Below are 21,586 nucleotides of genomic sequence, written 5' to 3'. Positions count from 1 at the left end.
ATTGAGATAATAACAACATTTATTTATATATTGTTATAATTGTAGCAGAGGCTAAATAACCGCGAAGGTCAGAACTGTACATTTACAATCAATTACGTTGAAATCGCGCATGGTCTTAGGATCTTGTAAAGTTAAAAAAAATAATAAAACGAGAAAAAAAACTGGATAGACGTTTTTGAATGACCATCCATATAAAGACAAAATTTGATACCGCAAAAAATGATATTCGCAGCTTTTTTCTTTTATTTTGGAACAATATTTCAAAAAAAAAACTTAAAGATCATCTTTTTTTCGATTTTCCTGTTATAGAAAAAAACGAAAACATTTTTTTTTCGACCCCCCCCCCCCCTCCGAATTTTTGGGGTGTAATCTAAGATTGTAACCATGATAAATTAAGCTATTTCCTTTTATCTTAGTTCCTTTTATCTAAGGTAACTGATGGGACGCATGTCCCTATACTTTGCAACAAATGATTGCAATCATCGATTTTGCCGTTGAAAAAAGGAATAAGAGCAAAAAGGAATAAGAGCAAAAAGACAGTGGGAGGAGCGCATAATTACAGCGCTTATTAAGTATTTCTGGCTCCAGGGGACGCTAACTGGATACTGGGAGCTAAAAGGGGCATTTCGGTAAAAGGGACAAATAAATCAATGCACTACCACGTAAGGCCTCTTTATTGCCCGGCAAAAAAAAATCCACACCAAGAGAGAGTTTTTTTATTTGCTCTAAATAAAATGTTTAGGATATTGGTTTATAAAATAATCTTTTAATAAATAACTTTTATTTTCTTCAATGGGTTTTTAAAAAAAATATAATTTATTTAAAAAAAATACAATTTATTATATGACTTTGTAGCCCTACACTACAACTGTTTTTCCAAACAAAATAGAAAATAGACTTCAAAAGGGCATTTTCCCCAGGTATTTAAAAGACGTTTAGTTGAAAAACTGTTTGTGTGTACCGCACAGCAGTCTCTCTCGTCCAAGGCCCCTCTTAATACGCTCGATCAAAACAAAGTTCAATGTTGCAATGTTGGCATCGCCGTTTCCTGGGTGTCCATATCCGGTTTACAGGATGAAAGCTACGCAAAATAAATCTTCAAGACGGCGATAAACCATTTTACAGCATGAATTCTTTCGTCCAAAGCGAAATCAGGGAATTCTATGAGAGAGTGAAACTTCAAGAACCGGAGATAAAAAACCCGTTTCGTCATCGCTTACATTTGTCTTGGATCAAGAAAATCGAGGTAAAATGATTTGTGTCTTTGTCTATTTTACAATTATGGCTGACATGTCATTATTATTTGAGAGTTCTGGTTTGCGTAGCTCAAATTAAAGCAACTTATGAGCGATATATTACAACCGTACAGGGAAATTATTATAAACATTGCATGTATTACATGGAATTACAAGGATTTAGTTACAAAAATTATAATAACAATAACACGCGATTTTAAAATTCTATAGTCAAAAACTTGCCCAATTCCTTAAAAAAGAATACGGTCTTTCACAACCCTCTGATTTCCCCGGGAAATTTACGCTACATTATACTCAGCCTAAACATGCGAATTTCAATTCTCCTAAGTCATTATATATTCAACAAGTTCTAACATATTCCTAATCCTAAAGTCCTGGGTCTATGGATTTTTTCGCGCATTTTAATTTAAAAAATATACTTTGTTCTATACTCGCAAGCAATAGGTTAAGCTAAATTAGTAATTAAGTTAACGAAACAAAATTGTACATTGTACGAAAGATGAATTCATCATGTTTTTGTAGATACTAGTAGCTACTCAGCTTTTATGTTTGCAAATTGCGGTGAATATTTCCAGCAGGTTTCGTATACATATGCAGATCAACCACGAATCCTAGGAGATTTTAATTTGTATAATTTGTCCAAATATCAAATATTAGAACGGTCGTTACATTTCATTCTGCACACTTCTGCACATCATTTCAGACCGGATAAACATAATAATAATATGTCCCAGTGCTACAAGCTACGTCAATAAAATCCGGGGCTTCTTTCAATGTGATTCAGAAGGTATTAGTTACCGATACGCTTCAATCGCCTAAGACATGTCGTGTGCAGTTGTTATTACAGCTGCTGCTATTTCATGTTTTAAACACACGTTTTCGTCAAAATATAACTAAATACATGTTGTCTCCTAAAACGCCTTTTCTCTGTAAAAAGCTTTTACTACTAAATAATGATGATACAGCCCTGAGGACTTTACGCACCTTCCCCTCCCCCTTTAGCCACAAAAGCTGGTTCCTACTACGACGCCATCGAGACAAATTGTACACAAATTAAGAATTGGCCAAACAAAAGCGCAACACAAGCGAGAATCGGTCAAACACAAGCGCAACACAAGTGAGAATCGGTTAAATACAAACGCAACAGAGAATCGATCAAACATAAGCGCAACAGAAGTGAAAATCAGTAAAACACAAGCGCAACAGAGAATCGGTCAAACATAAGCTTAACAGAAGTGAGAATCGGTTTACCAGGTTTTAGTAATACCCTTGCCTTTACCCGTTTTCGTTCTCTCTTCTCTTCTCCAGGTCGCTTTATTTTTGCCTTTACCCGCTTTCGTTCTCTCTTCTACAGGTCGCTTTATGTTTTGTATTCATCTTCCCAATTCGTCTCTGTGCCGCCTTAGTCGTGTTCACCCTCATCATCTTCGTGTCGAATGTCATCATCTTCGGACGCGACCCCAGTGACGTCCGTATCCCGCTGTCACCATGGAGACGGTATGTTTATAGTGTCTGTCGTCGTAACGATGGTATGTGTAAGTGCCAGACAATTTTACGTTGTCCGAGTGTTCTTTTAAATGTTGATCTATTACTCCAAATTTGATTCTGATGCCTCTTCTCACTTCCATTTCACTTCCTTCTTCAATCAAGCTTTAAATTTATAACCATCACCATCATTATTTTCCTCATTATCTTTATCACCATCATTTATAATCTTTGTCGTTCCACTCATAATCAACATATTATAGGGTAGGGTGTGTTTCGGTGGCAGTGTGTTTCATGATGTTTTCATCACCCATCATTATATTTTTTGCTTAAACATGAACCATCCAGGCCCGTACCCAGGATTTCTCTTGGGGGGTTGGGGGGGTACAAAATCCAAAAAAGTGGACCTATTTTTTCCCGGGGGGAGGGGAGTTCTTTGGTAAAAATGTGAACACCCCCGAAAGAACAAAACAAAAAAAAGGATTTTCGTATTGCCACGGGATGTTTATTGTCGTATTTGGCTACATACCAGAGTGATCTAGCTTATGCTTTATAGTTTTGCCTACAAATAGCACGTCTATTGAGAAGCGAATGTGGACCTTCGGCCGTTGTGGGGGGGGGGGGGGGGGCTGGTGCACCCCCCTGGGTACGGGCCTGCCATCGCTACTACAACATAACAGCGTAATAACCCCTATGGCCCACAAACAACACCCCCCTTCCTCACATTTTTTTTCGCAAATCATTAGGTAATGACCAGAACGGGCATGCCCCCCACCCTAGTTTTCTTCGTTTCTATATTGCACCCTCACCTAGTATTTTGAGGCCTTTTACGGCACTGCATAATTATTAATCATTTTGTCATCATCATCATCATTAGCATAATCTAATCCGTAAAAAACTTGTGTCACGTGATCCTTGACATGTCAATAGTACCCTTCATTCCACAGGAAACTCAAAGGCTTGCTGCGTTTTCTCGTACGGTCGCTTTTCTTCGTGATGGGTTTCCATTACGTACGCGTGAAAGGCAAATTGGCGTCACCACAGGAAGCCCCTATCTGTGTGTACGCACCGCACTCCTCCTTCCTGGACGTGCTACTAGCGAGTGTCCTCGATGAAGTGCCCAGCGGTCTTTCCAAGGCTGAAAACTTTAGAAACCCCTTCTTGGGAGGTATGTGAAAGCGCGGGAAATTTGTTCTTATTAAGACACACGAGCGAACGACACACGAAGACACAGAAGGACAGGCTAGAGAAGTCTAACTATTATAATTTAAGGACACTTTTTAACCTAGGTAGATCGTCATCATATGAAAACTGCTTATCTATATCCAATATGCGTACTCTTGAGCATAGGCGGCAAGTTCAGGCTCTTTTATTATTTTTTAAATCATATAAGATGCAACAGGCTACGTATATCCCAACTTCTTTGTAACCCGGTCTTCTCAGTACGATTGGCGCTTTTCTGTTCATAATCTTACGCAGCCATCCTATCAATCGTTGTACATGCATAACCCTTTACTACCTAATATCACATTTTTGGAACCAACTACCCCACTCTGCTAAAACTGCTACATCCGTCTCTGACTTCCGCAAGAACCTACCCCACATCATTCCACATGGCTGCCAATGTAGCAACTGTATGTAAATCCCCCCTTTTTTTCACCCATAATTAGAATTATTATGTTATGTGTAATGTGTAATGTGTTTTAGTAGTGTTGTCGAGCGTTTGTACCATGAGCCTCCCCGAGCTCAGGAGACTGGGTGACCACTCCTTACGTCATCGACGGAAAAAAAAATTATTGTATTGTTATTGTAAATCACGTGACTTTTTGGGTGGCAAACTCGTGCGCACCCCGGCTTTTAGCGGCAAAATAACAAAATAAAAAAGCATGTTATTCAGCACTTCGTCAGCCGGACCAAGGGCTTATTTTCCTTGAAAGATTTCATTTTTGCGTTGCTGTCTGGAAAGCAGTGATTTCTTCTTGCAAGTCGGCGAATAATGTTCGACTCTTGAACGCAAGAGCTTCTTAAAAGCAAGCTCGTTGTTTTTGCGTCTTCAATTCTCACTCGTGTGTTGTGCTGTTTATATGCTTGTGTAACCCATTTGGACCTAGGACAACGTGATGTTTATTACACATGGTTAATAAATTTTTATATCGGCCCCTTTCTTCTACTAGTCTTGAGCACCAGAGTGAAGTTAGTTCCTTATTCGCAGTTCCTTTTTCGTCTGTTTCCTTATTCGCTCAGTTCCCTTTTCAAATCCGGGGGGGTACTTACATGATACCTTTTAATTCGAGTTGAAACAGTATTTAGGCATAACAGTTTATTCAGAACAAGTCCAACAGCATTTTCGTCGGGTAAATTTCGATGCTTTAACGTGCTCGCTGCTAAGAGGAGCTGTGAACATGAGACTCTATCTGCTACAAAAGGTCAAATTACGAAATGCGTGCAATCGCTTTCACAAATGAATCTAGCAAAAGAGAGGAAATCTACCTCTCATCTAATAAATGTATTTGTATCTTGGGCTTTATTTCCAAACGCATTAATATATTTAGAGGGGAAATATTCACGCTTTACTTGACTACGTACGTATGTCGTGTGAATTTGACCTTGCTAACAAAACCACAATTTGACAGATAGTGTTGTTGTCAATTAACACCTTGGCTACTAGATATGGCTCTGACAAAACAAATAGATTAGTGCAGTGACACGAATAGGGGACTGCTCCTTATTCAAGTTAGTTTTCGCGAATAAGGAAATGGAATCTCCCAACGTCCGATTTCGTTTTACGACTTTATCCGAATAAGGAATAGACTATGAAGAGGGTTGTCAGTGTTTGCTCATCATTTCTCAATAAAGGACATGAAATTTCATAACGCCCGATTTCGCTTTAACGACTCCTTTCGAAAGAGTTCTCGAAAAAGGAAATGGTATTTCATAACTCCCTATCTCGTTTTAACTACTTATCCGAATAAGGAATAGACTAAAAAGAGGGTTTTTTATATTTTCTAAACATTTCTAGAATAAGGAAATGGTATTTCATAACGCCTGATTTCGTTTTACCTACTTATCCGCTTAAGCAATAGACTAAAGAGAGGGTTCTTTAATATTTTCTTAACATTTCTCGAAAAAGGAGATGGTATTTCATAACGCCTGATTTCGTTTTAACTACTTATCCGAATAAGGAATAGACTAAAAAGAGGGTCGTTTGTGTTTTCTAAACATTTCTCGAATAAGGAAACCCAAACAAGCCGATGTTGAAAAAAAAAAAAAACACGCTAACAATCTTCTTTTTACTCCATTCCTTTTTCGGTAAAAAAAGTAGTAAAAACGAAATCAGGCGTTATGTAATGCCATTTCCTTTTTCAAGAGATGTTGAAAAAACACTGACAATCTTCTTTTTGAGTTTATTCCTTATTCGGCATAGGTAAGTTAAAACGAGATCGGGAGTTATGAAATACCATTTCCTTTTTCGAGAACTCTTTCGAAAGGCGTCGTTTAAGCGAAATCAGGCGTTATGAAATTCCATTTCCTTTATTGAGAAATGATGAGCAAACACTGACAACCCTCTTCATAGTCTATTCCTTATTCGGATAAAGTCGTAAAACGAAATCGGACGTTGGGAGATTCCATTTCCTTATTCGCGAAAACTAACTTGAATAAGGAGCAGTCCCCTATTCGTGTCACTGCACTAATCTATTTGTTTTGTCAGAGCCATATCTAGTAGCCAAGGTGTTAATTGACAACAACACTATCTGTCAAATTGTGGTTTTGTTAGCAAGGTCAAATTCACACGACATACGTACGTAGTCAAGTAAAGCGTGAATATTTCCCCTCTAAATATATTAATGCGTTTGGAAATAAAGCCCAAGATACAAATACATTTATTAGATGAGAGGTAGATTTCCTCTCTTTTGCTAGATTCATTTGTGAAAGCGATTGCACGCATTTCGTAATTTGACCTTTTGTAGCAGATAGAGTCTCATGTTCACAGCTCCTCTTAGCAGCGAGCACGTTAAAGCATCGAAATTTACCCGACGAAAATGCTGTTGGACTTGTTCTGAATAAACTGTTATGCCTAAATACTGTTTCAACTCGAATTAAAAGGTATCATGTAAGTACCCCCCCCGGATTTGAAAAGGGAACTGAGCGAATAAGGAAACAGACGAAAAAGGAACTGCGAATAAGGAACTAACTTCACTCTGGTGTCTTGAGCCAGTAGAAAATGCGTTGTCGTATTTCGTCAAAATGAGGAAATGACTTATGCGGCTTTAATTTGTAGATAAGAAGCTTATTGTTCGCTTATTGTGATCTCTACTAATAAGTGATATCTAAAAGCATTGTTCATGGCTTCGGAGTCTATTGGTGTGAGCAGAGATTCGGCCAAGTCACGACTACAATCTGTCGAGGAGGTCAAGTACCGGACGGTGGTCACCCGCGGACAGTGGCCTCACCTTGGTGTGTGTCCGGAAGGGACTTGTACCAACAGAAAAGCGCTAATTACCTTCAAGGCAGGTTAGTATCTAGTCTCACTCAAACACAAGTGTCCGGAAGGGACTTGTATTAACAGAAAAGCGCTTACAGCCTTTAAACTAATCTAATAAGCACATGAGTGGACTTGATTCGACAAAAAGCATCCATCACATTCGAAGCAGGTTTGTCACTATTCTATGATGGGGCTAGTTGATAAATAACAATTTTGTAGCACTGATATCACACAGGAATTTCATGTGCATAGCCGAACTCGAACCGAATTGCGCCAACAAAAGACAGCCCTCTCATACCCCAGGGTCCAGCCCTCTCATACCCCAGGGTCCGGCCCTCTCCTACCCCAGGGTCCAACCCTCTCATACCCCGGGGTCCAACCCTCTCATACCCCAGGGTCCACCCCTCTCATACCCCAGGGTCCAACCCTCTCATACACCAGGGTCCAACTCTCTCATACCCCAGGGTCCAACCCTCTCATACACCAGGGTCCAACTCTCTCATACCCCAGGGTCCAACCCTCTTATACACCAGGGTCCAACTCTCTCATACCCCAGGGTCCAGCCCTCTCATACCCCAGGGTCCAACCCTCTCATACACCAGGGTCCAACTCTCTCATACCCCAGGGTCCAACCCTCTCATACACCAGGGTCCAACTCTCTCATACCCCAGGGTCCAACCCTCTTATACACCAGGGTCCAACTCTCTCATACCCCAGGGTCCAGCCCTCTCATACCCCAGGGTCCAACCCTCTCATACACCAGGGTCCAACTCTTTCATACCCCAGGGTCCAACCCTCTCATACACCAGGGTCCAGCCCTCTCATACCCCAGGGTCCAACCTTCTCATACCCCAGGGTCCAGCCCTCTCGTACCCCAGGGTCCAACCCTCTCCTACTCCAGGGTCCAGCCCTCTCATACCCCAGGGTCCAGCCCTCTCATACCCCAGGGTCCAACCCTCATACCCCGGGGTCCAGCCCTCTCATGCCCCAGAGTCCAGCCCTCTCATACCCCAGGGTCCAGCCCTCTCATACACCAGGGTCCAACCCTCTCATACACCAGGGTCCAACCCTCTCATACGCCAGGGTCCAACTCTCTCATACCCCAGGGTCCAACTCTCTCATACCCCAGGGTCCAGCCCTCTCATATCCCAGGTTCCAACCCTGTCATACCTCAGGGTCCTACCCTCTCATACCCCAGGGTACAGCCCTCTCATACCCCGGGGTCCAGCCCTCTCATACCCCGGGGTCCAGCCCTCTCATACCCCGGGGTCCAGCCCTCTCATACCCCGGGGTCCAGCCCTCTCATACCCCGGGGTCCAACCCTCTCATACCCCAGGGTCCAACCCTCTCATACCCCAGGGTCCAACCCTCTCATACCCCAGGGTCCAATCCTCTCATACCCCAGGGTCCAACCCTCTCATACCCCAGGGTCCAGCCCTCTCATACCCCAGGGTCCAACCCTCTCATACCCCAGGGTCCAACCCTCTCATACCCCAGGGTCCAACCCTCTCATACCCCAGGGTCCAACCCTCTCATACCCCAGGGTCCAGCCCTCTCATACCCCAGGGTCCAACCCTCATACCCCGGGGTCCAGCCCTCTCATACCCCAGAGTCTAGCCCTCTCATACCCCAGGGTCCAGCCCTCTCATACACCAGGGTCCAACCCTCTCATACACCAGGGTCCAACCCTCTCATACGCCAGGGTCCAACTCTCTCATACCCCAGGGTCCAACTCTCTCATACCCCAGGGTCCAGCCCTCTCATACCCCAGGGTCCAGCCCTCTCATACACCAGGGTCCAACCCTCTCATACACCAGGGTCCAACCCTTTCATACGCCAGGGTACAACTCTCTCATACCCCAGGGTCCAACTCTCTCATACCCCAGGGTCCAGCCCTCTCATATCCCAGGGTCCAACCCTCTCATTTCCCAGGGTCCAACCCTCTCATACCCCAGGGTACAGCCCTCTCATACCCCGGGGTCCAGCCCTCTCATACCCCAGGGTCCAGCCCTCTCATACCCCAGGGTCCAACCCTCTCATACCCCAGGGTCCAACCCTCTCATACCCCAGGGTCCAGCCCTCTCGTACCCCAGGGTCCAACCCTCTCCTACTCCAGGGTCCAGCCCTCTCATACCCCAGGGTCCAGCCCTCTCATACCCCAGGGTCCAACCCTCATACCCCGGGGTCCAGCCCTCTCATGCCCCAGAGTCCAGCCCTCTCATACCCCAGGGTCCAGCCCTCTCATACACCAGGGTCCAACCCTCTCATACACCAGGATCCAACCCTCTCATACGCCAGGGTCCAACTCTCTCATACCCCAGGGTCCAACTCTCTCATACCCCAGGGTCCAGCCCTCTCATATCCCAGGTTCCAACCCTCTCATACCCCAGGGTCCTACCCTCTCATACCCCAGGGTACAGCCCTCTCATACCACGCGGTCCAGCCCTCTCATACCCCGGGGTCCAGCCCTCTCATACCCCGGGGTCCAGCCCTCTCATACCCCAGGGTCCAACCCTCTCATACCCCAGGGTCCAACCCTCTCATACCCCAGGGTCCAACCCTCTCATACCCCAGGGTCCAATCCTCTCATACCCCAGGGTCCAACCCTCTCATACCCCAGGGTCCAGCCCTCTCATACCCCAGGGTCCAACCCTCTCATACCCCAGGGTCCAACCCTCTCATACCCCAGGGTCCAACCCTCTCATACCCCAGGGTCCAACCCTCTCATACCCCAGGGTCCAGCCCTCTCATACCCCAGGGTCCAACCCTCATACCCCGGGGTCCAGCCCTCTCATACCCCAGAGTCTAGCCCTCTCATACCCCAGGGTCCAGCCCTCTCATACACCAGGGTCCAACCCTCTCATACACCAGGGTCCAACCCTCTCACACGCCAGGGTCCAACTCTCTCATACCCCAGGGTCCAACTCTCTCATACCCCAGGGTCCAGCCCTCTCATACCCCAGGGTCCAGCCCTCTCATACACCAGGGTCCAACCCTCTCATACACCAGGGTCCAACCCTCTCATACGCCAGGGTACAACTCTCTCATACCCCAGGGTCCAACTCTCTCATACCCCAGGGTCCAGCCCTCTCATATCCCAGGGTCCAACCCTCTCATACCCCAGGGTCCAACCCTCTCATACCCCAGGGTCCAGCCCTCTCATACCCCAGGGTCCAGCCCTCTCATACCCCAGGGTCCAGCCCTCTCATACCCCAGGGTCCAACCCTCTCATACCCCAGGGTCCAACCCTCTCATACCCCAGGGTCCAACCCTCTCATACCCCAGGGTCCAACCCTCTCATACCCCAGGGTCCAGCCCTCTCATATCCCAGGGTCCAACCCTCTCATATCCCAGGGTCCAGCTCTCTCGGTTAGCAATGCCATTACAATAAGAATATGCTGTCGTTGTTTTTTATTGTCTTTTTATCTTAATGGTGTTTAAAGTCTTGTTGGTCACCAAATGTGTTGACTATTACTGTTGTCTTATAGTTTTTAATTTTGTTTTTTTGTATACAGGAGCTTTTATCCCTGGATGCCCAGTTCAACCGATACTATTCAAGTACCCTGGAACTCCGGTAAAAGCAAATCACGATTTTTAACAAAAACCTCTTAACCTATAAGTGAATTACAGTAAATCTTAAAACGCTTAAAATGCTAAAATAGAGTCTTTCCCTCCCTCCTGGTTAAAATTAATTGTTATTAAACAGTTTTCAAATTCCCAAATAAAGATAGCTCCATACCTCCATGTCCTTATTAGCCCAGTTAATAAGGACAGCTTAATAAAACCTGATGGTGTGCTTGTCATCAAGGTTCCACTTTATTTTTTTTTATTTTCAGGATGTCTACACATGGGTCAATGATGGACCTTCAGGGTAAGAGAGTTACGTTTCAATATCATTTGTCATCATCAACATAACTATTTTCACAATCATTTTTGTATTATTAATTATTTACGATCATCGCTGTCGCTGCTGTCAAGATCATATTATTTACAAAGGTTAAAAAATGAGGATGGTAAATGCTTTATCATCATCGCTTTTTTAACACACATATAAGCATGACCACAACAATATACACGACCACGCCCATACCTGCATGGTTAAGCTCCTGAGCCCATGGCATCTAACTGCCTCACCAACTGAGTACCTCCAACCCTTCCTCAGCAAATCCTGGCTACCCTTCCCAAACTCTTATTTTATTCTTGTATTTGTGTAGTCAATTAAGGTACACCATGGCGTATTGATATAAAATCAATAAAAAAATAAAAATGTTACACCTTACCATCAGAATATACAACCTTTGCCAACACAGTCATAGCCTTGTGTTTGTCGTCTTGTTTTCAGATTTCAGCTTTTAATGTTCATCATGTGTCAACTTCACCATCCCGCAGAAGTCGAGTTCCTTCCCGTCTGGCAACCGAACAATGAGGTAGGCTCCCCCCAATATTCCTCTTGGATACCCCCCTTCCCCAACATGATGCACCATCTTCCCCACTTAAGTGGACCCCCTCATGTGCCTCTCCCTACCCCCCCTTGCCTTGTATAATGCACCATCATCCCCACCCAAGTGTGCCCCCTCTTGAACCCCTTCTTCCCCCGACTCCTATGATGCATCATCCTTCCCGCAAGCTGTGTCCCCTCTTTTGCCCCTCCCTACCCCCCTGCATCCTATGATGCATCATCCTTCCCGCTCTCTTTTGCCCCTCCCTACCCCCCCCCCCGACTCCTATGATGCATCATCCTTCCCGCTAAGCTGTGCCCCTTCTTTTGCCCCTCCCTACCCCCCCTGACTCCTATGATGCATCATCCTTCCCGCTAAGCTGTGCCCCTTCTTTTGCCCCTCCCTACCCCCCGACTCCTATAATGCATCATCCTTCCCACTTAGCTGTGCCCCTCTTTTGCCCCTCCCCACCCCCCTGTCTCCTATGATGCATCATCCTTCCCGCTAAGCTGTGCCCACTCTTTTGCCCCTCCCCACCCGCCCTGTCTCCTATGATGCACCATCTTTCCCACTTAGCTGTACCCATTTTGTGCCCTCCCTACTTCCCCCACACTTTAATAGCCAACCAAAAGACGGGACATGGTCTAGGGTGATGCCCATTCCCTACCTTTAGTGCATTATCATTCCGTGGCAGTCAATCCGTTACGCCTTCATGGGCGAAAATACCGTGCTCCAATATCCTATGTCGTATCCTAATAAATCTTAAAAAGCTATTATGTCGAAAAATGTCTTAAGCATTTGGAATTAGATTTTTAGATCCGCCCTTTTAAGCTTGACATAAGTCAGTTCTTGCAATGATCTGAGTCGCTCTTTTCTGTCATTTGAAGGAAATGGAAAATCCAAAACTTTTCGCTGAAAACGTCCAAAACAGCATGGCGAAAGCCCTTGGTATCTCGACTACTGGACACTCATTTGAGGATGTATTGTTGATGAAAGAGGGCTCGAACCTCGGTCTCCCAGACGACGCCGCAGTAGTTGAATTCCAAAAGGTTTCTTCTAAACTTGGGTAAGAAATAGATTAAAATCATCCCTTTCTCTTTCTTAAAACTGGTGCTAATCCGCAGGCTCCGTAATTGGGCTCTGGTTCTTTAGTTATACTCATTTCCTCTCATCGTGTGATAAGGCACATACACAGGGAGGTGCGAAGGGTGCGCGGCCAAAAAGGGGGTAATTTTTTTATTATGGACTCTATAAATACTATGCTTTTTCCATATGATATCTATGACTGCGCAACCCCCTCAGCCAATCCTGACTGCGCACCCCCCTCAGCCAATCCTGTGTATGCGCCTGATGATCTTAAGCTTTTGTTTTGGTTGATTTTTTTGGTGCCAAAGGCTCGTATCGCCAAACACCCGAACGTGCGACGAGCCAATCCCGAGAGACGGAAACTACTCTATTAGACTATAATTAAAAGTCTGGGTACCGATATCCAAGCGTGCCCTTTATTTCGCTTATAAATACCACATCGGCATGGTTTTCGTCGGACTGCCAATCCGACTCATTATTTTTTCCCCCGGCGACTATCCACGGCGATGCCAGTTATCACCTTATCCTCTTGGCTATTATGCACGACATCCCCCCCCCATATCCTTGAGACCCCAGGGAGAGGGGGAAGGGGAAGAGACGTCTCTTCCGATGCTCCCTCGTCTCCTCACTGTACGCACTGGGATCCCTTAAAGCCGCATTGTCACCATTTTACTCCCGATCGATTACGTAACAATATCCGATGATTTTTAACGGAAAACGTGAAAAATATTTCAAAATTGTAAAATAACTGTGTCTATTGGAAGTTTCTTCGAGGTTGCGACTGATAATTTAGAGCGGATGACCTGTTTAATATAGAGGATTCTAATATATTCTTTTGTCTCTTGTCGGTTGAGGTTTCCGTCGGACCTCCGAAAGTAAACTGGTGACAATGCGGCTTTAAATGTTACGTTCCAAAATGCTGAGCTCTAAATAATATTTCTCCATTTTGTCTCTACAGAATGAATCTAGATTATATGAAAGCGAGGCTAGGGATGTTTGTCGCCATCGACACCAACAGAGATGGTTTGATAACGCTGACCGATTTCGCCCGGCACTACAGGCTCCCTATAAGTAGCGCTCTCAAGCAGATGTTTTCCGCTCTCGACCCGGTATGATACGCATGCGTAACTTATGCATCGATGACCTTTTCCATTTTTAAGCAAATCTGCAGCTTCTTTGTTTCAATAATATCAGAAATATATATTATCAAGGGAACCAGAAGATTACAAGTTAACCATGCGACGCGCGCTACCGTGGCCACCAAGACAATGTTAACCATGCGACGCGCGCTACCGTGACCACCAAGACAAAGTTAACCATGCGACGCGCGCTACCGTGACCACCAAGACAAAGTTAACCATGCGACGCGTGTTACCGTGGCCATATCAAGACAAAGTTTATTATGTGATGCGCGTCTGTTGCCAATGTAAAACTTTTGACAAAGCGCCTTTTGCACCCTCTTACCGTAGCTTTCTGTCTTTTCTAGGATAATAAAGGTCATGTAACGTTTCGTCAATACCTTATCGGAACAGCGTGTCTCGCGAATATCGGCTCCAGCAAGACCATGGCACAGGACGCACTAACGGTAATATTATCATTCATGGGATGACACAGCTTTTACTGGGGTTTCTGTGCCCCGGAGATCAACTGCGCCGCTTTGTGTCTAGAACAAACATGCTTCCTTTTTTGCCCTTCATAGAGAAGAGACACATCGAAAATCTTAGAAAAATATATTGCTAAATCCACAAGGCATATGCTCTATGTATTGCTCTCTCTTTAAGAAATTTCGCTCCTGCACCGAGGATAAACATCGCCATCGTTGGTGACGTGTCCAGAGTAAATGAAAGGGCTGGGTCTTAGCAGTAATTCACTAATTGTTTGAAAACTGCAAGGCAAAAAGGTCACAAGACCCATCTAAACGGTGTCTATCAAAACACACACTTTATTTTCGCGATTTTTCTATTTTTGTAAAAACAAGATCACTTTATTTTCGCGATTTGGGGATAATAAAATCAATAAAATCAAATCAAGTGGAATAAAAATGTGCGTGCGTGGGCCAAATTTAGCTTCATAAAAATCTATAAATACAAGTCCAACTCAACCCCTTACCGTACTATATGTACATTAGATGACTAAATAGACAAGGTGTTTCAATAAAGCTTATTAAACGGCCAATATTTCCCCAAAGCCTTCTTGTGTACTCACTTAATTTTCGCGCATCCTAATTTTCGCGAATCTTTGAAAATCGCGAAGTTCCCCTCCTGTTAAAAATCCTGGCTACGTCGCTGCAAAACAAAATCGAAATGCTGTATACGTTATATATGTATAGGTATTACTCAAGCATTGTTCTTGCTGTTTCAATAGGTGCTGCAGAGATGTGGCAAATCTATTTCCGTGTTGTCGTCACTAGTGGACCAGCAAACTGTTCAAGGATTATTGCAAAGCATGGACGACATGTTCCGAGACGAGTTCAACGTGCGCAGCAGAAATGGTGAGCTACCTATGATCCTCTTCCCACAATCCACCATGTGACCTTCCCACAATCCAATATGCTCTTGAAATTCTTCCCATAATCCTCCATGTGCCACCTTTATCCTTCCCACAATCCAATACGCCCTTGTCATCATTCCCACAATCCACTGTGCCCTTGCAATTCTTTCCGACCTCCTTTCTCAATTTCTCCCCTTGTCTTTCCCATGCTCCTCTATTATACCTTCTTCACACTTCCCACATTCCTTCATGTATCCTAGATCAGAACATGGACTGATCTTTAGCAAAAATTGATTTTTTTTATTATTTTACAGAGGAGATGCAAGCATTTTTCAACTGTCATCCAGAGTTTGTGGTTTTGATTACACTAATGACACTCCAAGTCAAGAGGGAATCATGAGCCAGAACTTCAGTTGATGCATGCAACAATAGCAAAGTGTTATATACACATTTTTCAAAAAAGGTTGCACCTGAGAATCCATGTATTGTAACCCGCAGTGGTTCATGGGTATAAACGGCTGAATCCATGTATCTGGAAGTTATGTGAATGATTATATGAACATAAACAAGGATTCTAAAGCTTTTAAAACCTGGATTTGTATTTTATTGGCGTTATTTTCTTATTTACTTGATACCCATGAAGCACTGCGGGTTAGGATACACAGATTCTCTGAGGGCAACCTTTTTGAAATAGGTGTGTACTTTAAAGTCACTTCAGGGATTTTGTCAATTTATGCAGTTCCTGGCACACTACACACTAGTAAGGCATCGAATAAGAGCTACGGTTCACAGGTTAATTGACTCAACTTTCAAGGGATGCAAGATTTCTATGTTTGCAAGGTAAGGAAGGGATTGGAAGTGTGGTCAAACTTGACTGTGGTCAGGGCAGCATATGGCAGCAGCAAAGGGAGTAAAGAAGCCCCTTAAAGTGTCACCACCAAAAGATGGTAACAAAAGATTATACAGTAATGTATGGTATTTAAATAAAAAAAAAGTATGTAACAAATTTGAACTATTTTGGCTCATCAAGGCTTTAATTAGGAGATCAAGACCTCCCCCTCTCCCGTTTTGTCAAAGACTGTAAGCCTTCAATACCCCCCTCTCCAATAAAAAATAATAACCCCATCCCTCTCCCTAATAAAAAGAAACACTGCCACACTGAATTAAATACAATTCTAGTATTATTTTGCAGAGCCCAAAAGCAGTTTTAATAGATTGAATAGGGAAAAAATATAGATTATTGCCAAATGAAGGTGATAGAAAAAGAAAAACAGATGTGTTAGCATAATTTATATTATCAACTGTATTTAATACAAGCTGTACAAATATTGCCAGAAGCAACTAAATAAACTTACAGCATTAATAATATGAGTATTGCACAGTCATTTTAAAGGGTTTTTTGCATCTTCGCATTAAATATTAAAAAGCGAAATATAAACTAGTTAATTCGAACTATTGCATCTAAAAGCTGATTAAATGATATTCTGATGTAATATTCTAATATATAACATTAATCCCTGAAAATTGGCTTGAAATTGTTCAAAAAGTTTATCTATCCACAAATTGCAGTTTTCTCTTGATCAGGGCAGTGGTTAGAACAGCAGGGTGTTCAACATTTTACAAAGGAAGAAAACAGTGTGTGCTCTCATGGCAAACACACTGATTGGAAAAAACTTGTCCTACAAACACGCACTACAAAAATCCAGCTATGGCCATAAATACCAATATTGGCTGCCTTAGTCTGCTACCACTATCAGCATCTCTATCTAGAATTCTACTGACAATCAACAAAGCTTTTGATTGTCATGTGCATCTAGTAAACGCTTGAATCTTGTGTTGCAATAGCTTGCTATCACTATGTATGGCTTTATAAAGAATAATGCTGATAAATCAGCAAAGCTTAAACTCATTAAACCTTTAGATGGTCAAAAGTATCTAGAAAAACACTTGAATCCTGTTGTTGCCATAGCTTGCTATCACTATGTATGGCTTTATAAAGAATAATGCTGATAAATCAGCAAAGCTTAAACTCATTAAACCTTTAGATGGTCAAAAGTATCTAGAAAAACACTTGAATCCTGTTGTTGCCATAGCTTGCTATCACTATGTATGGCTTTATAAAGAATAATGCTGATAAATCAGCAAAGCTTAAACTCATTTAACCTTTAGATGGTCAAAAGTATCTAGAAAAACACTTGAATCCTGTTGTTGCCATAGTCTGCCACTGCTATTGCTCCGTCACTAGTGACAACAGAGCACTCTGGATAGAACAACTGGCCAGGCAGTCTCCCTGCCATACCCAGCACAGTGATGAGATTCATATCAGGGCTAAGTACTTTAAGCCTATGACTTCCTCTTTCACAGATGACCAGAAAGCCATTTGGGTCGGAGGTCACATGGCACGGTGACTGGAATTCCTCTCCATTGAGTAATTTAATTGTTTCTTTGTAGCTACCATCAGCAGAGAAAACTTTCAACACATTATTACCTGTGTCAGCAACAATGAAGTGGTCCTTTGTGAAGATGGCACTCTCTGGGGACTTAAGCTTTTCAGGACCACTGCTTCCAAATACTAGTAGAAAATCACCTACACTATTTAGAACTTGGATTCTGTTGTTTCCTGAGTCAGCAATGATAAACCTGTTTTTCTCATCAACAGAGATCCCAGAAGGGTAGTAAAATTCACCAATCTCTCTACCAACCTTCCCAAATGATCTAGCTAGTTCACCAAAGCAACCATATACATGAACTTGTGAATTTGTAGAATCAATAACAGCTAGCTCACCAATTCTTGAATAGGCTAAAGCCCGGGGGAAGAACACCACCCCAGGTTTGTCATCTACTCCCACTTCTGCAAAGAATCCCCCGTCATGATGACAGCATTGGATGCGACCGTTTCCACTGTCAGCAACTGCGTACTTGGCACCATCAACAGCTACCCCCAATGGGCCTTGAAACTGACCACACCCAGTACCATGCGTCCCAAAACCAAATTGCACCTGGTGCGTGTCCATGTAATTCCTGGACACAAATATTTTTTTGGGTAACGCCCATGCTTTTCGATCCCATATGTAAACATCAATATCATAAAACCCAGGCTCTGTTGGGGTGAACACTGCTTCATAATCTATTTCTTTGGGCTTAGCATCTAGTCGAGTGTCAATATTAGAAGGATTAGTGATTTGCACCTTAATGACACGATCTGCAGGATTAAAGCACACATAACCCTCTGATGAAGTCGCTATCGTCAACACTACTGGTTTCCCTTCCACTGGGGTGTTCTTCAGTGCAAGTTGTGTTTCGCCTGGTGAAATTGAACTTTCCTCAACTCGGGCATTACTAATGCACTCTAATGCATCAGAAACATCAAAGTGTACTTCAAAGAAATCATTTACTTTGTCTATAAAACCCAAACCATTACTAGTGTTCAGGTCTTTGAGCTTTTCTGTGACCTGTTTCTGGCTAGACAGGACTTCAACCCCGGAAGAGCTTGCTATTATCTGCTCTGCAAAGGTCTGTGCACCATTGAGCTTTAGTTCCTGTAACCTTAAATCTTCTTGTTGGCAATCAAGAGCTTTCTGTCTAGTTTTGTGGGCTTTTTCGAGCTGTTCTATCATCTCTTCGGCTTTCTGGCTGACTGCCTTTATAACTTGAGATAAAGTTTTATTGATCTGTTGTTTGCAATCCTGGAACCGTTTCTCAAATTTGTCCTGTTTATACTCCAATACTCCCCTCGCCTCTCCAATCAATTCAGCCCTGTTTTGCGATTCGAGAAGTTGCTTCTTGATTTTCGCTTTTCCCTCTTCCATTGCAAGTTCCACATTCTGTAAATGATGTCCTTGGTGTGCAGTCGCAAAACAGATTGTGCAAACACATATTTGGCAATCCCTGCAATAAAGATCCAGCTCTTTCTCTTTATGATTGATGCAAAATGATTTCAAGTTTGGACCCAAGTTTGGATCTCGCGCAGGGAATACGTCGCCCTCAGGCTCCATGGGAATCATTCGGTGATCGGGGAACTTCTTGCCATGTGCTTTATAACAAAGGCCACAAAAGAACAACTTACAATCGAAACAGCGCCATTTTGGCTCTCTAATTTCGTTGCAGCTACCACATTTCAGCTCCCCACTGTTTTCTGCACCCAGAGCATCGAGTACTCGGTTAACGATAAAGTTATTTGGTAATTTTTGAATCATTTCATGCTCAGTGACTGAGGTTTTCGTTCTGCATGTTGGGCATAGGAGGTTTCCTCGAAAACTTTGCTTTGTTTTCTCCAAACATTCTTTGCAGAAAGTATGAAAGCAAGGCAGCATCTTCGGCTCTCGAAATTGTTCAAGGCATACCGAGCAAGTAAGTTCTTCCCGAACTTTTTCGATTGAAGACTGGGAGGATATCGACGAACCAGAAGCCATTTTGTAAAATGGTTATTACTGGGATACCTGTGGTAGCCCAGTCATAAAATGCAAACTGTTTTTTTTTCTTCTGTCGTCTCGCGATTTGCACAATGCAATTCCAAGAATCCTTGCGCCACAGGCGATACTTCTTATTTTAGTATATTGATTGCGACCTTACTTAAGCCTTTTTCTTACACGAAGTATCTAGGCCACTGTCCTACGTCATGGCAACGCTTAGTTACCAAAACCTTTTGCATAATTTAAAACTGCGTCATGGCCGCCATCTTGAATTTGAGATTCCAGCTCTCAGGTCCATGTTATTTGTGCAGTTGAAGGCCCCGTTCGCGATTTAATAACTGCATATTTTACCATAGCCTCAATTTTTACCAAGATATTTTGGAAAATCATCTCAGCTTGGATTGATTTCGCTGTATTTACTCGTGTTTACTTTTGCGACCCGAGTGCGAGACACGCGGCTCAAGATAAGATATTTAAGTTAAGTGCTGACTGCTTTAGACTCATACAGCTTACTTCAAGACGTAATTAAATGTGCTCTGGACACTCATGAATGGACTCGAGGTATTTACCTTGATTGCTTAATCTATTTTGAAGTGGAAGTAGTTTGAAACAATTGATGGAAATCGTTTCCTACAAATCGCTTTGTCGATGAATCTACTTTACATTGGACACTTGACCGGCTACCCTAAGATAAATTTTATATTCTTACTGTAAAATATCTTGATCTCTCTCATTGAATCTCATCATTTTAACCATGTCGATTTCAATAAAGTACAGCATAGGTGTTGTAAGTCATGTAAGTGTAAAATATGTACTTAAATCTATGAAAATTATTTTGGTACTTTGGTGCTTCCTTTAGATAAGCTTTAGTTTTATTATTTCCCTGAAATACCTTTATCCCTCATTGAATGTCATTTTATTTTTATGGAACATTTTTAATAAAATCTAGAGATTTGTAATATTTTTGTAGTGTTGTTGATCTTGAAAATGTTTATGCTCTATAAATTTCAATCAAGTCTGGATATTCTTTAGCCCTCTCATTTGACTTCAAAATAAATAAATGTTGTTGTTTACTTGTAACTTACATAAATAAAATAATACATTTCAATAAAATTATATTGTTAATACAATAGGACTTACTTTGGGTGTTAAAATAAATTTACCCCTAAGTTATAGCACATTGAGGGCAGTGAACCAAAGAAATGTTTAAGAAATAACAATTTAAAAACACATTTTCAGCTTTCCTTTAATCATATTTCGGTGCTAACTCTGATGTGGGGATAGTATTTGAAGATAGGACAATCAGCCCTTTCATGGCGCACACCTCGAGTCCACCCCACACCTGAAGAGATGATGCTCTTACCTTTCTTGCCCCAATCAGTGTTGTGATATGGCATTTACAATAAAAAACAAGATTATATACATATTTTTTTAATTATATCCAAAGTAGGCAGTAAAATCTTTGTCATACATGTCACACAAACTGACAAGACTGACAAATATGGCTTGTATGCCCATATATGGTAACACTGCCCTTATTTATTTTCCAGGGGGGGGCTAAGGATTATGCTTCCCCCATATTTTTGGTGTCCCCCCCCCTCCAGTAAACCGAAGACAGAAGAAAACCAAAGAAACGGCAAGGACATTGTCAAAGGAACGCGAGCAAGAGATTAGCTGCAAGCTGGTCAGAAAGTCGAGCGGAAAGAATTCGCTGAAAACATCAATTCAGAAAAAGCGAAGGCACTCAATTTCACAAAGGTGCGACTACATCCAGGTTGTCAACCTGATATAGGTTGATGCTATATATGAGGCAGAGGAAGCGAAAAGGTTTTTTGTTCTTTTCCTTGCGAGAAAAGCGCAGCACAAGAAAGAATAAAAGAGGAAGACAGTAAAGGCGCGAGGATATTGATGACGAAGAATGAGCGCTTATAGCAT

At 42.7% G+C, this 21,586-nt stretch overlaps 2 protein-coding genes across 2 annotated transcripts; one reads left to right on the top strand and one right to left on the bottom strand.

Moving 5' to 3' along the window:
* The first annotated feature begins 923 nt into the window (after positions 1–923).
* On the top strand, positions 924–16,245 carry LOC5519553 (lysophosphatidylcholine acyltransferase 2). The gene is made up of 12 exons (XM_001639402.3): positions 924–1,246; positions 2,611–2,753; positions 3,689–3,909; positions 7,077–7,253; positions 10,740–10,798; positions 11,061–11,095; positions 11,567–11,651; positions 12,551–12,729; positions 13,708–13,858; positions 14,236–14,334; positions 15,114–15,240; positions 15,554–16,245. The coding sequence occupies exons 1-12, from the start codon at positions 1,127–1,129 to the stop codon at positions 15,637–15,639; spliced, it is 1,482 nt and encodes a 493-aa protein (XP_001639452.3). The 5' UTR covers positions 924–1,126; the 3' UTR covers positions 15,640–16,245.
* On the bottom strand, positions 15,546–20,775 carry LOC5519486 (RING finger protein nhl-1). The gene has a single exon (XM_032364345.2). It carries the CDS (start codon positions 19,649–19,651, stop codon positions 17,423–17,425), a length of 2,229 nt encoding a protein of 742 aa, XP_032220236.1. The 5' UTR covers positions 19,652–20,775; the 3' UTR covers positions 15,546–17,422.
* Positions 20,776–21,586: the final 811 nt, after the last annotated feature.

The sequence above is a fragment of the Nematostella vectensis genome, chromosome 13 (genome assembly GCF_932526225.1).
Source record: "Nematostella vectensis chromosome 13, jaNemVect1.1, whole genome shotgun sequence".
NCBI classification, from domain to species: Eukaryota; Metazoa; Cnidaria; class Anthozoa; order Actiniaria; family Edwardsiidae; genus Nematostella; species Nematostella vectensis.
This window is presented reverse-complemented; position numbering and strand designations above follow the sequence as displayed.